We start from the raw sequence: 15,359 nt of genomic DNA, 5'->3' as shown, positions 1-15,359 counted from the left end.
CCAGCCTCAAGACACCTTGGCATGTCAGCGAGCTGCCCCCAGAAACTGCCACACTCACCAGCAGGACAAGACGAATTTTGGGACACCTAGGACACCCTAGCCAGCAATGTAGGAGCTAGCCCTAGCTACGTCAGCAGAAGGCTATGCTTATTCATTTGATATTGATTCATAGTGGGGAGACAAGTATGTTTTAGGCTTGCAGGATTATATGCAATAGAATTTATTGTTGTTTGGTAGCTCAGTCTTGTCCCACTCTGCCACCCATGGACTGCAGCATGCCAGGCTTCCCTGTCCTTCACCGTTTCCCAGAGGTTGCTCAAACTCATGTCCATTGAGTCAGTGATGCCATCGAAACACATGATCCTCTGTCGTCCCCTTCTCCCCCTGCCTACAATCTTTCCCAGCATCAGGGTCTTTTCCATGGGGTCACAAATAGTTGGACACGACTTAGTGGCTGAACAACAACGACGACTATCTGTAAGAGAGATATTTCCAAAAGTAGAATTTGGGGGCAAAGAGGACACCATGGGCTACTTTATTCCAATCCGTTTGAAAACCTAGGAAAACATGACCAATGTTTAGGAAAAAAATAGTAACTTCCCAACACTGACTCCAGAAAGTATAGCCAACCTTAATTGCTCCAGGTAACCATAAAGAAATATACCAGTATTCAAAGCAACTTTCTCAAAAACCCTCCAGGCTTCCTCCACTGAATTCTGACAAACATCCTAGGTATAAATATTTTCAATTTCACACAAAGTCTTAGGAAAAATAGAAAAGGTGCGATTCTCCCAAACTCATTTTCCTGAGGATGAAATAACCTTGATATTAAATGCTGTCAAGGACAGTTTGAGAAAGGAAACTCTCAGGTCAATCACACGCTCAGGGCATAAAAGGAAGAACCAGAAATTGAATACTAGCGAACTGAATCCTACAGGATATGAAAAAGGGAAATACATAGTATGCAATGAGTAGGTTCATCCCAGGGCTTCCTTGGTGGCTCAAACGGGAAAGAATCCACTTGCAATTCTTTTTACGGTTAAGTAATATTCCGTTGTATATATGTACCACTTATTGCTTATCCATTCCTCCGTCGATGGATATTTGGGTAGCTACCGTGTCTTGCCTGTTGTAAAGAGCGCTGCAATCAACATCCGAGTGCATGCATCTTTTTGAATTATGGTTATCTCTGGATATATGCCCAGGAGTGGGATTGCTGGATCTTATGGTAGTTCTACATTCAGTTTTTAAGGAAACTTCATACTCTTCTCCATAGTGGTTGTACCAATTTACATTCCCACCAACAGTGAAGGAGGATTCTCTTTTCTCCAAACTTTCTCCAGCATTTGCCATTTGTAGATTTATGATAATGGCCATTCTGATAGGTGTGAGGTGATACCTCATTGCAGTTTTGATTTGCATTTCTCTAATAATTAATGATGTTGAGCATATTTTCACGTGCCTTTTGGCCATCTGTATGTCTTGGAGAAATAGAACTTTTGTCGCTTTTTATAAAATATATTGGGCATAATAAATAAATATATACATATATATATATGATGAGCTTCATGAAATGCTTGTATATTGGAAAGTAATCCCTTGTCTGTCACGTCACTTTCAAATATATTCTCCCATTCTGAGGGTTGTCTTTTCATCTTGTTTATAGTCTCCCCCACCCCCGCAACCCCTACCGCCTTTGCTGTACAAAAGCTTTTAAGTTTAATTAGGCCCCACTTTTTTACTTTTGTTTTCATTTTCATTACTCTAGGAGGTGGATGCTAAATCATATTGCTGTGATTTATGTCAAAGAGTGTTCTGCATGTGTTTTCCTCTAAGAGTTTCATAGTGTCTTGTGTTACATTTAGGTTTTAATCCATTTTGAGTTTATTTTTGTGTATGATGTTAGAGAATGTTCTAATTTCATTCTTTTCTGTGCAGCTGTTTTCCCAGCACCACTTACTGCAGAAACTGTCTTTTCTCATTGGTGTATTCTTGCCTCCTTTGTCAGAGATTAATTGACCATAGGCGCATGGGTTTATTTCTGGGCATTCTATCCTGTTCCTTTGATCAGTATTTCTGTTTTTGTGCCAGTACCATACTGTTTTCATGACTGTACCTTTGTAGTATCGTCTGAAGTCCAGGAGCCTGATTCCTCCAGTTCCATTTTTCTCGCTCAGGATTGCTCTGGCTATTCACGGTCTTTTGTGTCTGCATGCAATCTTTGGGAATTTTTGTTCTAGTTCTGTGGAAAATACCATTGGTAATTTGATAAGGATTCAACTGCATCAGTAGGTTGCATTGGGTTGTATAGTCATTCTTCCAGTATTGATTCTTCCAATCCAAGTGATGTCAGAGAGGCAGCAGTGAGCTGTGGCTTTAAGTTTGCCCCTTTGAAAAATGCATTTCTCAAGGAGGCAAAATCTGTAAAAAAAAAAAAAACAAAAAACCAGGTACAGAGTTAATTGTTAGAGACACAGCACAACAAGTAGGAGAGCACACAGAGAAACAGTTTGTTTAGTTAAGACAGAGAAGGCAATGATACACACTTGGAGAGAAAAGGTGTGGGCATCTGTCCTATTGAGGAGCAGTGCAGTAAGGGGCAGTTAAGTCATGTTTATAGGACAGTCCTTTTGGGTCTTTGTTTACGTTTGGCCAGTTAACTTGTTTCTTTTCTCACACCTGACCTGTCCTAGGACCCTCCCCAACATGCATGAGCAACTCTATTCCCAGATGCATGCCAGCCCGGAGACCTATGAGGGAGACGTTGCATCACTTATTATGGGGTGGGGCCCCTTTATTTTTGACCCCCAAGGAGCCTTTCTGCCCATGTGCAGTGTCTCTCCAGCCCTGAGAATGGGACATATGTGACCTCTTGATCTTTTACTCAAACAGAGAGTAGCCCCTCTGTCTCTGCCAGAGCTGTTATCTTAAAGTGTCCTCAGGAGACAAAGCCTGACTATTTACCCAGTTACTCTTATTCGTTCTATTTCAAAGTGCAAGCCGGAGACTGACTGTAAATACCTGGACTCAAGCCCACTTGCCTCCTTCCTTAGGAAATGTAAAGCAGAGGCTAGTTGTAAATGCTTGGCCTCACAAGAATATGATATTTCTTTCCATCTGTTTACGTCATCGTCAACATCTTTCATTAGGATGTTATAGATTAGGATCTTTATCCCTTCCCTACCTCTGCCTTTCCCTTTTGGTATTCATAAGTTTTCAAAGTCTGTTTCCATTTTGTTAATAAGTTCATTTGTACAGTTTTTTAGGTTCCACATGTAAGGGACATTTGTCTTTCTCTTTCTGACTTTCTTCACTCAGTATGGCAATCACTACGTCCATCCATGTTGCCCCAAGTGGCGTTATTTCATTCTTTTTATGGTTAAGTAATATTCCGCTGTATATATGTACCACATATTCTTTATCCATTCCTCTGTCAATGGATATTTAGGTAGCTACCGTGTCTTGGCAGTTGTAAATAGTGCTGCAATCAACATTGGGGTGCATGCATCTTATAGATTTGTGAGTACAGCTCTTTGGTCTCCTTAGGTTTATTCCTTGGCATTTTATTCTTTTTGATGTGATGGTAAAGGGGATTGTTTATTTAATTTCTCTTTCTGAAATTTCATTGTTAGCATGTGAAAATGCAAGAGATTTCTGTGCATTCATTTTGTATCCTGCAGCTTTACTGAATTCATCGATGAGCTCTAATAGTTTTCTGGCAGCAGCTTTAGGATTTTCTATGCACAGTATCATGCAAACTGCAAGCGGTGACACCTTTATTTCCTTTCCAACTTGGATTCTTTTATTTCTTTTTCTCTGATTGCTGTGGTTAGATCTTCCATAACTATATTGAATAAAAGTGGTGAGAGTGGCCATCCTTCTCTTCTTCCTGATCTTAGAAGAAATGCTTTCTTCTTTTTAACATTGAGTCTGATGTTATCGGTAGGTTTGTCAAATGTGGCCTTTTTTATGTTCAGATAGGGTCCGTCTGTGCCCACTTTCTGGAGAGTTATTATCACAAATGGATGTCGGACTCTTTTCTAAAGCTTTCTCTGCATCTATTGAGATCTATGGATTTGTGGATATTGAAAAATTCTTGCATCACTTGGATGAATCCCACTTGATCATGTTGTGTGGTCCTTTTAATGTCTTGCTGGAATTGGTTTGCTACTGTTTGGTTGAGAATTTTGTGCCTATGTTCATCATTGATATTGCCCTGTAACTTTCTTTTTTGGTGGTATGTTTGTCTGCTTGTGGTATCAGGGTGACGGTGGCCTCATAGGATGAGTTTGGGGAGTGTTCTTTCCTCTGCAAGTTTTTGGAATAGTTTCCAAAGTATAGTTATTGAGTCTTCACTAAATGCCTGACGGAATTTGCCTCTGAAGTCATCTGGTCCTGGCCTTCTGTTTTCTGGAAAATTTTAAATCAGAGTTTCAATTTCAGTACATATGATGTGTTTCTTTGTATTTTCTATTTCTTCCTGGTTCATACTTGGAAAATTGGGAAAATTGTACCACTCTAATAATTGGTCCATTTCTTCTAAGTTGTCCCTTTCATTGGCAAATACTTGCTTCCTGTATTCTCTTACAATCCTGTGTATTTCTGTGATGTTAGTTGCAACTTACTTCTCCATGTCTAATTTTATTGAATTTAACCCTCTCCCTTTTATTCCTGATGGGTCTGGCAAAAAGTCTATCAATTTTGCTTATCCTCTCAAAGAACCAGCTTTTAGTTTTATTCACTTCAGTTCAGTCACTCAGGTGTGTCCGACTATTTGAAACCCCATGGACTGCAGCATGCCAGGCTTCCCTGTCCATCACCAACTCCTGGAGCTTACTCAAACTCCTGTCCATCTCGTCAGTGATGTTCTCCAATCATCTCATCCTCTGTCGTCCCCTTCTCCTCTCACCTTCAGTCTTTCCCAGCATCATGGTCTTTTCCAGTGAGTCAGTTCTTCACATCAGGTGGCCAAAGTAGTTTCATTGATCTCAACTATTGCTTTCTTAATGTCTATTGCATATATCTCTGCTCTCATCTTTGATTTCTTCCCTTCTGCTAACTTTCCATTTTATTTGTTCCTTTTCCTCTCATTGCTTTAGGTGTAAGGTTTTGTTGTTTATTTGAGATTTTTCGTGTTTCCTGAGGTAAGATTGTATTGCTACAAAATTCCCTCTTAGAACTGCTTTTGCTGCCTTCCATAGGGTTTGTGTTTTCCCTTTCATTTCCCTATAGTTATATTATGATTTACTCTTTGATTTCTTCAGTGACTTCGCCTCCACATGTTTGCTGTTTTCTACAGTTTTGTTTTTTGCTGCAGATGATTTCTACTTTTTATCATTGTTCAAGAATATGGGTTTGTTGTTGATGTTCAGCTACCCAGTCATGTCTGACTCTTGGCGACCCCATGGGCTGCAGCTTGCCAGGCCTCCGTGTCCCTCACCATCTCCCGAAGTTTGCCTAAGTTCATGTCCATTGCATCGGTGATGCCATCCAGCCATCCCATCCTCTGATGCCCTCTTCTCCTTCTGCCCTCAGTCTTTCCCACCATCAGGGACTTTTCCAATGAGTCAGCTGTTCACATCACATGACTAAAGTAATGGAGTTTCAGCTCAGCATCATTCCTTCCCAATGAGGATTCAGGGTTGGTTCCGCTTAAGATTGACTGGTTGATTTCCTTACTGTCCAAGGGACTCGCGGTAGTCTTCTCCAGCACCACACTTTAAAGGCATTGGTTCTTTGGTGCTCCGCCTTCTTTACGCTCCAGCTCTCACAACCTTATGTGCCCATTGGGAAGACCATAGCCTTGACTATATGGATCTTTGTCAGCACAGTAATGTCTTTGATTTTCAACACACTGTCCAGGTTTGTCGTAGCTTTCCTGCCAAGAAGCAAACGTCTTCTGATTTCATGGCTGCAGTCACCATCCGCAGTGATTTTAGAGCCCAAGAAGAGGAAATCTGTCACGATTTCCACCTTCCCCTCCTCTAATTGCCAGGAAGAATGGGGTGGGATGCCGTGATCTTTTTTTTTTCCTTCAATAGTTAGTTTTAAGCTGGCTTTTTCCACTCTCCTCCTTCACCCTCATCAAGAGGCTCTTTAGTTCCTCTGCCCTTTCTGCCATTAGAGTGGTATCACCTGCATATCTGAGGGTGCTGAGGTTTCTCTTGGCTATCTTGATTCTAGCTTGTAAATCATCCAGCCCGGCATTTCTCATGATGTGCTCAAGATATAGATTAAAGAAACAGGGTGACAGCAGACAGCCCTGTCATACTCCTTTCTCAATCCTGAACCAGTCAGTTGTTCCATACAGTGTGTGTTTCTTCTTGACCCACATACAGGTTTCTCAGGAGACAGGTAAGATGGTCTGGTATTCCCATCTCTCTAAGAGCTTTCCACAGCTTATCATGATCCACACAGACAAAGTCCTTGGCGTAGTTGATGAAACAGAGGTAAATGTTTTCCTGGAATTCCCTTGGTTTCTCTATGATCCAGCAAATGTTGGCAATTTGATCTCTGGTTTCTCTTCCTTTTCTAAACCCAACTTGGACATCTGGATTGTCTTGGTTCGCATAATGCTGAAGCCTAGCATGCAAGATTTTAAGTGTTTCCTTACTAGCATGGCAGACGAGTGCAATTGTCCGATGGTTAGCACATTCTTTGGTACTACTCTTTTTGGGAATTGGGATGTGGATTGACTTTTTCCAGTCCTGTGGCCACTGCTAGGTCTTCCAGGTTTGCTGACATATTGAATGCAACACTTTGATGGCATCATCCTTTAGGGTTTTGAGAAGTTCTACTGGAATTCTGTCACATCCACAGGATTTATTAAGAGCAGTGCTTCCTAAGGACCACTTGACTTCACTCTCCAGAATAGGTTGCTCTGGGTGGTGACCACACCATCACAGTAATCCAGTACATTAAGATCTTGTACAGTTCTTCTGTATATTCTTTCCATATCTTCTTGATCTCTTAGGCATCCACTAGTTCTCCTCTGTTTCTGTCCTTTATTGTGCCCATCTTTGGGAAAAAATGTTCCCTTGATATCTCCAATTTTCTTGAAGAGATCTCTAGTAATTTCCTCTTCTGTTTTTCTTCTAGTTTTATACACTGTCCATTGAAGAAGTCCTTCTTGTCTCTCCGAGCTGTTCTTTGGAAATCTGTGTTTACTTTGATATACCTGTCCCTTTCTCTCTTGATCTTTGCTTCTCTTCTTTCTTTAGCTATTTGTAAGGCCTCCTACCACTTTGTCATCTTGCTTTTCTTTTTCATTTGGATGGTTTTGTTCACAGCCTCCTGTACAGTATTACAGACCTCAGTCCATCATTCTTCAGACACACTGTTTACAAGTTCTAATCCCTTGAATCCATTTGTCACCTCTGCTGCATTATCATAGTGGTTTTGCCTTAGGTCATACCTGACTGGTCTAGAAGTTTTTACCACATTTTTAGGTTAGCCTGAATTTTGCTATGTGAATCTGATGATCCAAGCCACAGTCAACTCCTTGTCTTGTTTTTTTCTGACTATATACAGATTCTCTATCTTCAGCTACAAAGACTGTAATTGATTTGATTTTGGTATTGACCATTTGGTGTGACCATGCAAAAAACTGTCTCTTGTGCTGATGAAAAGCAATATTAGTATCACAATAATATGGAATTATTGAGATACAATTTACTCACAAGGTCTCTGAGCCACTGTAAGCACATCCTCTTATGGTTCCATCACCACAATCGAAATAAAAACCGTTTCCCCACCTGCAAAATTGCTTCTGATTTCTTGTCAGTTAACCCCTTATGTCAATCACCAGACACAGGGAACACCCCATCTGTTTTCTCTATATATAGTTTGGCCTCCTCAAGAATGTCAAGTAAATGGAGTAGGAAGTAGGTAGACTTATCCATGAGGATTCAGTGAGGGAAAAGGATATATAGGTGACTCCTGGATGTGCAATGTACATGCAACCTGAGTATAGTAAAATGGGTTGATTGTTACCTAACTATTCGTCCGATTGAAGGCTTATGCTCTCTATAATGTGTATATGTTTTGTCTGATTAATTCATATTTAATTCAATGCAATTTCTCTTCTATGTTGGAAGGGTTGTTTTATGAAATAGAAATGGTAAATCTTTTGAAAGAAAGTGAATCTTCTTTGTAAAAGTCCTCCATCTGCATCTGAGCAGTACTTACCAGGACGTCAACATTGCACAAGCACAGGTAGAACAAGCAAACTGTAGTCATTCAAATTTTGCTCCCTCGGTCACACAGAGACAGTCCACCTGGCAACCCTGGCAGGCCCAGAGTACCTGGCCGGACTTGCCCATTGGAAGTGAGAGTGTCCCCACCTTGAGTCAGCTGAGTAGCAACCTTTATTGCATCTGCAAGCTTAACCAACTGCTATCATGCAAAGGACCATATAAGCCAACTGCAGGGATTAGGACTTGGACATTTTGGGGCATGATTACTGTGCCCACTGCAGCCTGTGCTTTCTTCAAGGCTCACCTACTGTAAATTCTTGGTTTGTGCCAGTGTCCCTCAATAGTACAGAGAATACCGTAGACCTGGGGCTGATGCTGGTGGGGTGGAGATGTGCGTCTTCCCTGGAGTTGGACAGGCAGCAGAACTAGGCAGGAAAGAGCCTAGGGCACTCCAAGGCTGAAGGGGAAAGGCAACAAGGGTGCACTGAATGAGGCCGGATTTCTTCATTCCTCCTACCCCCTGGGGCACAGATGGATTTCTTTAACCTATGCCTCAGGCCCTGCCACAGATTTCCCACTGGAAGTGGAAGGCTTGGGGCTGAGCCAAGGCCTGTGATGTCTATGTTTCCAGCAACATTATAGTGAGGTAGTTGGTCTGAACTGTGTGCTCAGAGGAGGGAAGGGAGCCTGGTAAAAAGTGAATGAGGGGTTGTGTTCATGCCTTCAAACCTCCACTTTCTTTTTTTTTTTTTTTTCAAACCTCCACTTTCATTAGATTCTCCACATCCTCACCCTGGTGACCAAAGTCCCGGGCCCCTCTCTGCCCAAGGGTGGTGCTGATGCTGATGCTGGACTTCTCCCTGGGCACAACTTACCTACATGTCTCGGTGGGCAGAGACCTCAGCTGGAATGTCTCTGCCAAATTTACTCACTCGGACAACAGCGAGATGTGCTACACCACCAGGCAATAAACACTGGATCACTGTAAATTAAGTGATCAAGCCCACCTGCTCCAGGGAGGGGTCTGAGTGTAAGGTGTAAGTCTCACGCATGTTCTCTTCTGACCCTGAGGTCTCTACTGTTCCAACCCACACGTAGACTCTCCACCTGGCCTCATGCCAAGAGGCCTGGAAGGGAATCAACGTGAGAATATGGGGGAAGTGCTCCCCATTGTGCAGGTGCAGTCACTCCTAACTTCACTTCCTCATGGCACCCTTCTTGCCCCTGCCTCGGGTAACTCATGTTCGGTGGTCTCCTTTTTCTAAGATGAGCAGCAGTATCCCTGGTGCTCTCCAGAGCCACCCTTCCCATTTTCATTCATCCACACCCTCAGCAGTTGGCAGATATCATAGAATGCCAAGGTAGGATCCAGAGCCTCCTCCAGAGACTCCAACTCTCTGAGAGTCCCAACACCCTGTCCTGAGGTGTGGTAACTCCTGCATCACCCCCTCCTACATTTTGGGAACATGACAACACCCGTTGAATATTGGAGATCCGACCCTTGCTTCGGCTCACTCAATGCCTTACAGAATCTGGACCAGTCTCTACTTTCTTTACTCCCCGAATCACATCCTTCTGCCTCAAGGGCATTATCCTTGCTGACTTTTATTCACACAGAGAGATGTCCAGGCACCAACTCTGAATGTGCTACCTACCATCATATCCCCTTTTGTGTAATAAAACCCTGGTCTTTCAGGAATGGTGTCAGGCAGAACCTACTCTCAGTTCACTCACTGTTCTGTCTCTCTGAGTCTCAGGCTGGCACAGTCCTGGAGTGCTGGCTGAGGGAAAGGAAGTGCTCACCAAATTCCAGCGAAGGGGAAATTGAACACGGAGTTCAGACTCATTGTCATGTGCCCTAAAATTAGTAGTCTGGGATACTGAGCTGGGATACTCCGGGAAATATCATTTATTGGAAAATCTGTGTCATGGGTCTGGTGGAACAGTATTTGACATGGACCCTGCAAGAACAGAGACCTACTAACCACACTTGCCATAGAGCATGATGGGCCCATTTCCACTCAAGGGTATAGAGAGGCTCAGGCTGGAGGTGAAAACACAAAGGACTCCACTATCCATCTCTAGCTGCCAGGGTGCAGTCTGACCCAGGTTACCACCAAGTAGATGCGTCACCTGACCTCCAGCCCAGAGACTAGCCTGTCTCTTGTGTTCCCTGTAGCTTCCCTCCTGCTCCCCAGCTCACTGGGTCCAGGCTTCATGGCCAAGCCCTTTACTGAACGCAAAGGAGGAGAAGCGAAACTGTTGGTGCTTGAGTCTCAAGGGTGAGGGCTAAAGAGGAGAGGAGGACCGTGTGCTGGTTCCAGCTTGCAAGGTGGGACTGGGGCAGGGGTGGGAATGGTACGGGCAGTAGGGACTCCAATGAGAGGGCAGAGCCTGGGAAGGGAGAGATGATGGCACCTGTGCCTGTTTCCACCTGCTGAACTACACGTTCAGGCAAGGTCACCAATGGCAAATCAGGGGAGGGATCCAGGGTACTCCAATGGAAATGAGAGTGGTCAGGGTAAGTAGGACAATGAATCCAATGCAGCAAGCAGGATGGGATGGACCTCTGTACGTGGGTCATGAGTTCCTTCCAACTGGGAGGCAGAATGTCAAGGATGGATGGGAACCAGAAAATTCCAGAGGAGCGAGTTTAAAGAACTAGAAGAAGGCCTTTAGGGGAATGGGAGGATGGGTCAATGTGACCAGACAAGGCCCTCAGTGAACCCAGACCGGGGGCACTCCATTGCCCTGCTGGCCTGGATGGTAGCAGAGGCTGACCCAGAGTCCCCCCCAACAGGATGCCAGAGGTACTGCTCTGCAATAGGCTCTGATATGGAGTGGCTCCCCACCAGGCCTTGCCCCACTCCCCCAACCCCTACCACCCAGAGAGAGGGCAGAACACAGAATATGAGAAGTCCTTTAGTTAAAAACTTCTGTAAAACTGGGGCAGAGAGGGGGCAAAACAAGGGGCAGAGGATGCCCTGGTGGAGGCAGAACGAGAGTCAACAAGCTTAGCTGCAGCTCGCCAGCCCCGGAGGTAACAGCTGCTCCTCTTGCAGGAAGATACTGGGCTCAACCTGTAAAACAGCAGAGTCAGGGAAGAGCCTCAAGCCAGGGCAGCCCACAGCCCTGCTCAACAGCCAACCTTGTGGGAAGGGGTATGCAATGTGTAACACTCACTTCAAAGGATCTGGAACTTCTCGGCCAGGTACCGCATGGAGGCTGCAACAGGGAGAGGCATGAACAGGTGGTCCAGAAAGAGAGACATAGAAGCCTGTCCCCCTGTCTCCATGGGGAACCACCTAGCCTTGCAACCTGAAACCCACCTACCCCCAGCCCCGATGCAAAGAGCTCTGGGCCTGATCACTCCCCACTACCGGAATTAAATGTGGAGCCATTTCCTAAAAGGAAATATAATGTGCCACCAGCTCTCAAGCTCGGGGCCTTGCGGAAACCATTCAAAAATTGTCTCCCAAACAAACCAACAAGACCCTTAGAGGCTACACCAGATCAACAAGGCATCTCTACAAGTCCTATCAGAAGAAGCTCTCTAGGACTCATATGGCTGGCAGAGTGTGCATGCAGTCCACATAGTACTTTGCTACTTGTCCGCACACCCAGCTGAACATGCACCGCAAGCTCCAGGGACAGGCTTGATAGGTTCTCCTCCCCACAGGAATGCTGATCCCTACGAGGCCCCCTGCACCTGCAGCACACCCCAGCCCAAGGGCCAACCCCGCTTCTGCACTAAGAACCCGCTGCTCTCTGTCCCTGGTTCCTCATACCAAGTTGCTCCTTAAGCTCGTCTATTTCTCTCTGTAGCACCAGACACTAGGCCAGCAGATATAGGAGGAAGAGAAATGGTTAGTATACACCCGCCTCCCCTCTCCTCTCCCCCGGGCCCTCATCCCAAACCAGGTGTCTAGACTGGCAAGGGGACTTTCCTCACTGGAAATGAGGTGGGCTCCCTCCCTGGAGTGGGGATAAGGGAGGGAGGGCCCACACATGTCAGTTGCACTTGGACTCATATCCCACCATGGGGTTTGGGTGCATTCACAGGAGCCAGAAGAAGCATTACCCGAGGACAGCTCTGCATTCCAGGTGGCTGCTGCTGCCTTTTCGGTCTTGGGGGATGGTCAGTTGGTTCCTGGTCACCTGACAGGGAAAGGACACATAATCCTGCTTCACAGGTTCCCAGTGAGGTGGAAACCGCCAAGCAGGCTCTAAGGTGAGGTGAGGCAGTACCACCCTCTGCCAGCATCAACCCTCCCCTGCTCTGCCCGGCAGGCAGCCCAAACCTCTCTGGGCCTGCCCCTCTATTCCTTAGGGACAGCCATTTCACCACGATGGAGGCTCTGGGTTCAAGCCTCCCAGAGCAGCAGACACAACCAGCACCTGGGAGAGCAATGTGGGCGAACAGCACTTCACAGAAAAGGCTATTAGCCTGCAGGTCTACGCCCAGAGGAGCTGTTGGGGCACTGCCACCAGTTACCCCTGCCAAACAAATTTCACACAGAAGGTGATGGGGCCAGGTCCAGCCCTGTTGACACCTTGTTTCCCATAGAAGTGGCCTGAGAGCAAGGCTGAGCCCCCAGGAGAGAGAGTGAGTCAGAGACACATGTTTCTGCCCTCACGCCTGGCCTCCTACCCCCATATAAAAACCCAGGACACTCACCTGATGGGCCAGGCCCTCTGGGCATGACTTCTCCCTTGTTCATGGCCACGGGCTCTGAGTTTCCTGAATCCTGTGTGTCTCTGATGTTGAGGTTGGCCCTGCCGGATTCTCCATGATGCACCGACGGAGAAGATGGCCATGGCCTGTCAGTGGTAAGCTAAAAACAAAGATTTCTCACTGATCTGGAGTAAGGATGTGTGTGTGTGTGTGCGTGTGTGTACCAGTGCATTTATATGTCTATGCCTGTGTGTGTGAGAGCTCACATGATTCAAGACCGAGCTGAGGCAGGGAATTGGAAAGAGTATTGAAAGGCTGATCTCTTTAGCACATTCCCTGTCAGTCAGCCCCAGGCCAGCAGGCAGAGCTGAGCTAGGGACAACATGTGGCACTGAGAAAGCATGGGGCCCCTGCAAGGAAGGTTTGGCGAATAGCTACGAAGTAGGATTCAGGAAAGTGATGCGTCTAAACACCGAAGCTCTGTGAAGCTTTTAAGGGGTCCCCTCAAATCAACTCAGCTACCAGCTCTCCCTTCCACTCCAGCCCCAGCCTCATGGAGGCTGGAAAGAGGTCAAAGGTGGAGAACCGAGCCCAGCACACCCAAAGTGCTACCTTAACGTTTGTCCCTAATGAAAGGACCCCATTCTGGCATCCTAATGACCCAGTGACCGATGGCCACACAATGACGACCCCTGAGGGATGGAGAGAAGGAGCACCGGGTGAAGATCTGTGTCCTGGGGAGGGTGGTAGGGGGAAGAGTGGGGAGAGAGGAGGGGCCTAGCCTACTCACTTGGCCCTTTGGGAATGGGTCTCTATTTGGGTCGTTGTCTGCTCCTGACACCGCCATTGCTGCCACCGACTCCCAGGCCCGCCTAGCCACGGATTTCTTCCCAGCGCCGGTGTGCTTGGACTCTTCAGCTCCCCAAGGGACCAAGGCATACTTCTTGGACCTCCCGAGCAGCGGGATGCCGGAGATTGGGGGGAAGGTGGCCGGTTCCAGGGGAGTGGCCGAGATTCCCTGCCCCCAGGAAGGGAAGGTTCTCCCCACGGCAGGTTTGGAGACGCCCCCAAGGGATTTCTTCTCCTGGACCCCCTTCCTCCTAGGAGTGGGCTGCGGCCCACTGCCTGTGGAGGCAGCTGCAGTAGCTGATGCTACTGCTACTCTCGGGTAGCTGGGCAGGCTGCTCCCCTTCCCCCAGAGCACACTCTGCATTTTCTTAGGGGGAGAGATGTCCTCCTGTTCTGCATCGCTCTGCCTGCCCTGCCTGCCCTCAACCGAAATTAATCCTCGTGGAGCCGATGACAGGCAAGTGCCTGGCACCTTAAGGAGATTTTCCCTGCCTTGGACATTCAAGCATCTGGGTGGGTTCCCGGGATCCTTGGGGCTATTGAGCTTGGCCTGGCCTCCGTCTTTGGGATAAATGCTCACCCTCATCCACTCTATCTCAGTGAACTCATCAGAGGACTCAGGGTCGGACAGCAGCCTGGCTGGGCTTTCAGAGGGGGGCCACTGGCAATCAACAGCCACGTTCAACCTACTCCTAGTGCCTCTCTTAGGGTTCCCACCGACCTGGAGAGGGCTGGCCTCAGTCTGTGCCGCTTCCCCACACCTCTGGGCGGCACCGCCTCGACTGCGGGGACGCGCCTTGAGGTCCCGCAAGGCAGACACTTCGCCGACCGCATAGCTCTCCTGGGACAGGTATCTGCGGGTGCCCAGCACGTTCAGGTCAGCCAGCTGCTGCAGGATGGCTGCCACTGACTCATCAACCAGCTGCAGGGCGTCCCCCTGGTTGTCAGCCGGGGAGCCAGGCCGACCTTCACAGCCCCACAGCACCGGCCCTACCGCTTCCAGCACCTCCTGCTCTGACTCGAAGCCCTCAGGGTCTGGGAAGCCTTCACCCTCGCAGCTTCGCGGTGTCCCCGCCTCGGGGCCAGGGCCGGGTCCCTGCAGGCCTGCGGAGCCGGCCTCAAGGCCGCTGGTCTGCTCCCCGCACTCTGCGCTGAAACCCGCTCCCGAAAGAGACACCTCATCATCTGGGGAGCTCATGTCGCGTTCTGGGTGGCCGCTGGACCTGGGGCGACGAAGATTTATCAACCGAGTCGCAGTGGCGGCGGTGGTGGTTGTCACGTCAGGTGAGGCGGGCGTTGTCTGGAGCTCGCCGTCAACACGAGCAGCACCACACGCAGGAGATGGCGGCAAATAACGCGAGACTTTCAGCGTGCTAGAGGTGCCGCCTCCTCATTGGTCCGGTTCCTGCCAACCAGCACGTGCCTTTTTTGGCTGTCCCCTCGAGGTGTAACCAATGGGGTCGAGGGCCTCCTCTGGCTTGCTGCCAAGCCCAAGGGCCATCCCGGCAGTTGCGAGATGGCAGGTGAAGGTGATACTGCAAGTGTACCTCTGTCAAGCCTTTCTTGCCACCTCCTCCTGTCCCACCTCCGCTTTCCGGTTAGAGTCACAGCCCTGAGCCCCGACTGTGTACATAATGGGT

At 47.5% G+C, this 15,359-nt stretch overlaps 1 protein-coding gene across 1 annotated transcript; it reads right to left on the bottom strand.

Annotated features, from left to right (window-relative positions):
* Positions 1-11,133: 11,133 nt before the first annotated feature.
* Positions 11,134-15,047, bottom strand: LOC122434643 (uncharacterized protein CXorf49 homolog). Its single transcript, XM_043458242.1, has 6 exons — positions 13,661-15,047; positions 12,874-13,030; positions 12,277-12,353; positions 11,984-12,029; positions 11,379-11,420; positions 11,134-11,275 (listed from the first exon to the last, which is right to left on the bottom strand). The coding sequence occupies exons 1-5, from the start codon at positions 14,915-14,917 to the stop codon at positions 11,380-11,382; spliced, it is 1,578 nt and encodes a 525-aa protein (XP_043314177.1). The 5' UTR covers positions 14,918-15,047; the 3' UTR covers positions 11,134-11,275; position 11,379.
* Between the last annotated feature and the right edge of the window lie 312 nt (positions 15,048-15,359).

The sequence above is a fragment of the Cervus canadensis genome, chromosome X (genome assembly GCF_019320065.1).
Source record: "Cervus canadensis isolate Bull #8, Minnesota chromosome X, ASM1932006v1, whole genome shotgun sequence".
Classification (NCBI taxonomy): Eukaryota; Metazoa; Chordata; class Mammalia; order Artiodactyla; family Cervidae; genus Cervus; species Cervus canadensis.
Note: the sequence above shows the minus strand (reverse complement) of the source record. Positions and strands in the feature narration are given on the sequence as shown.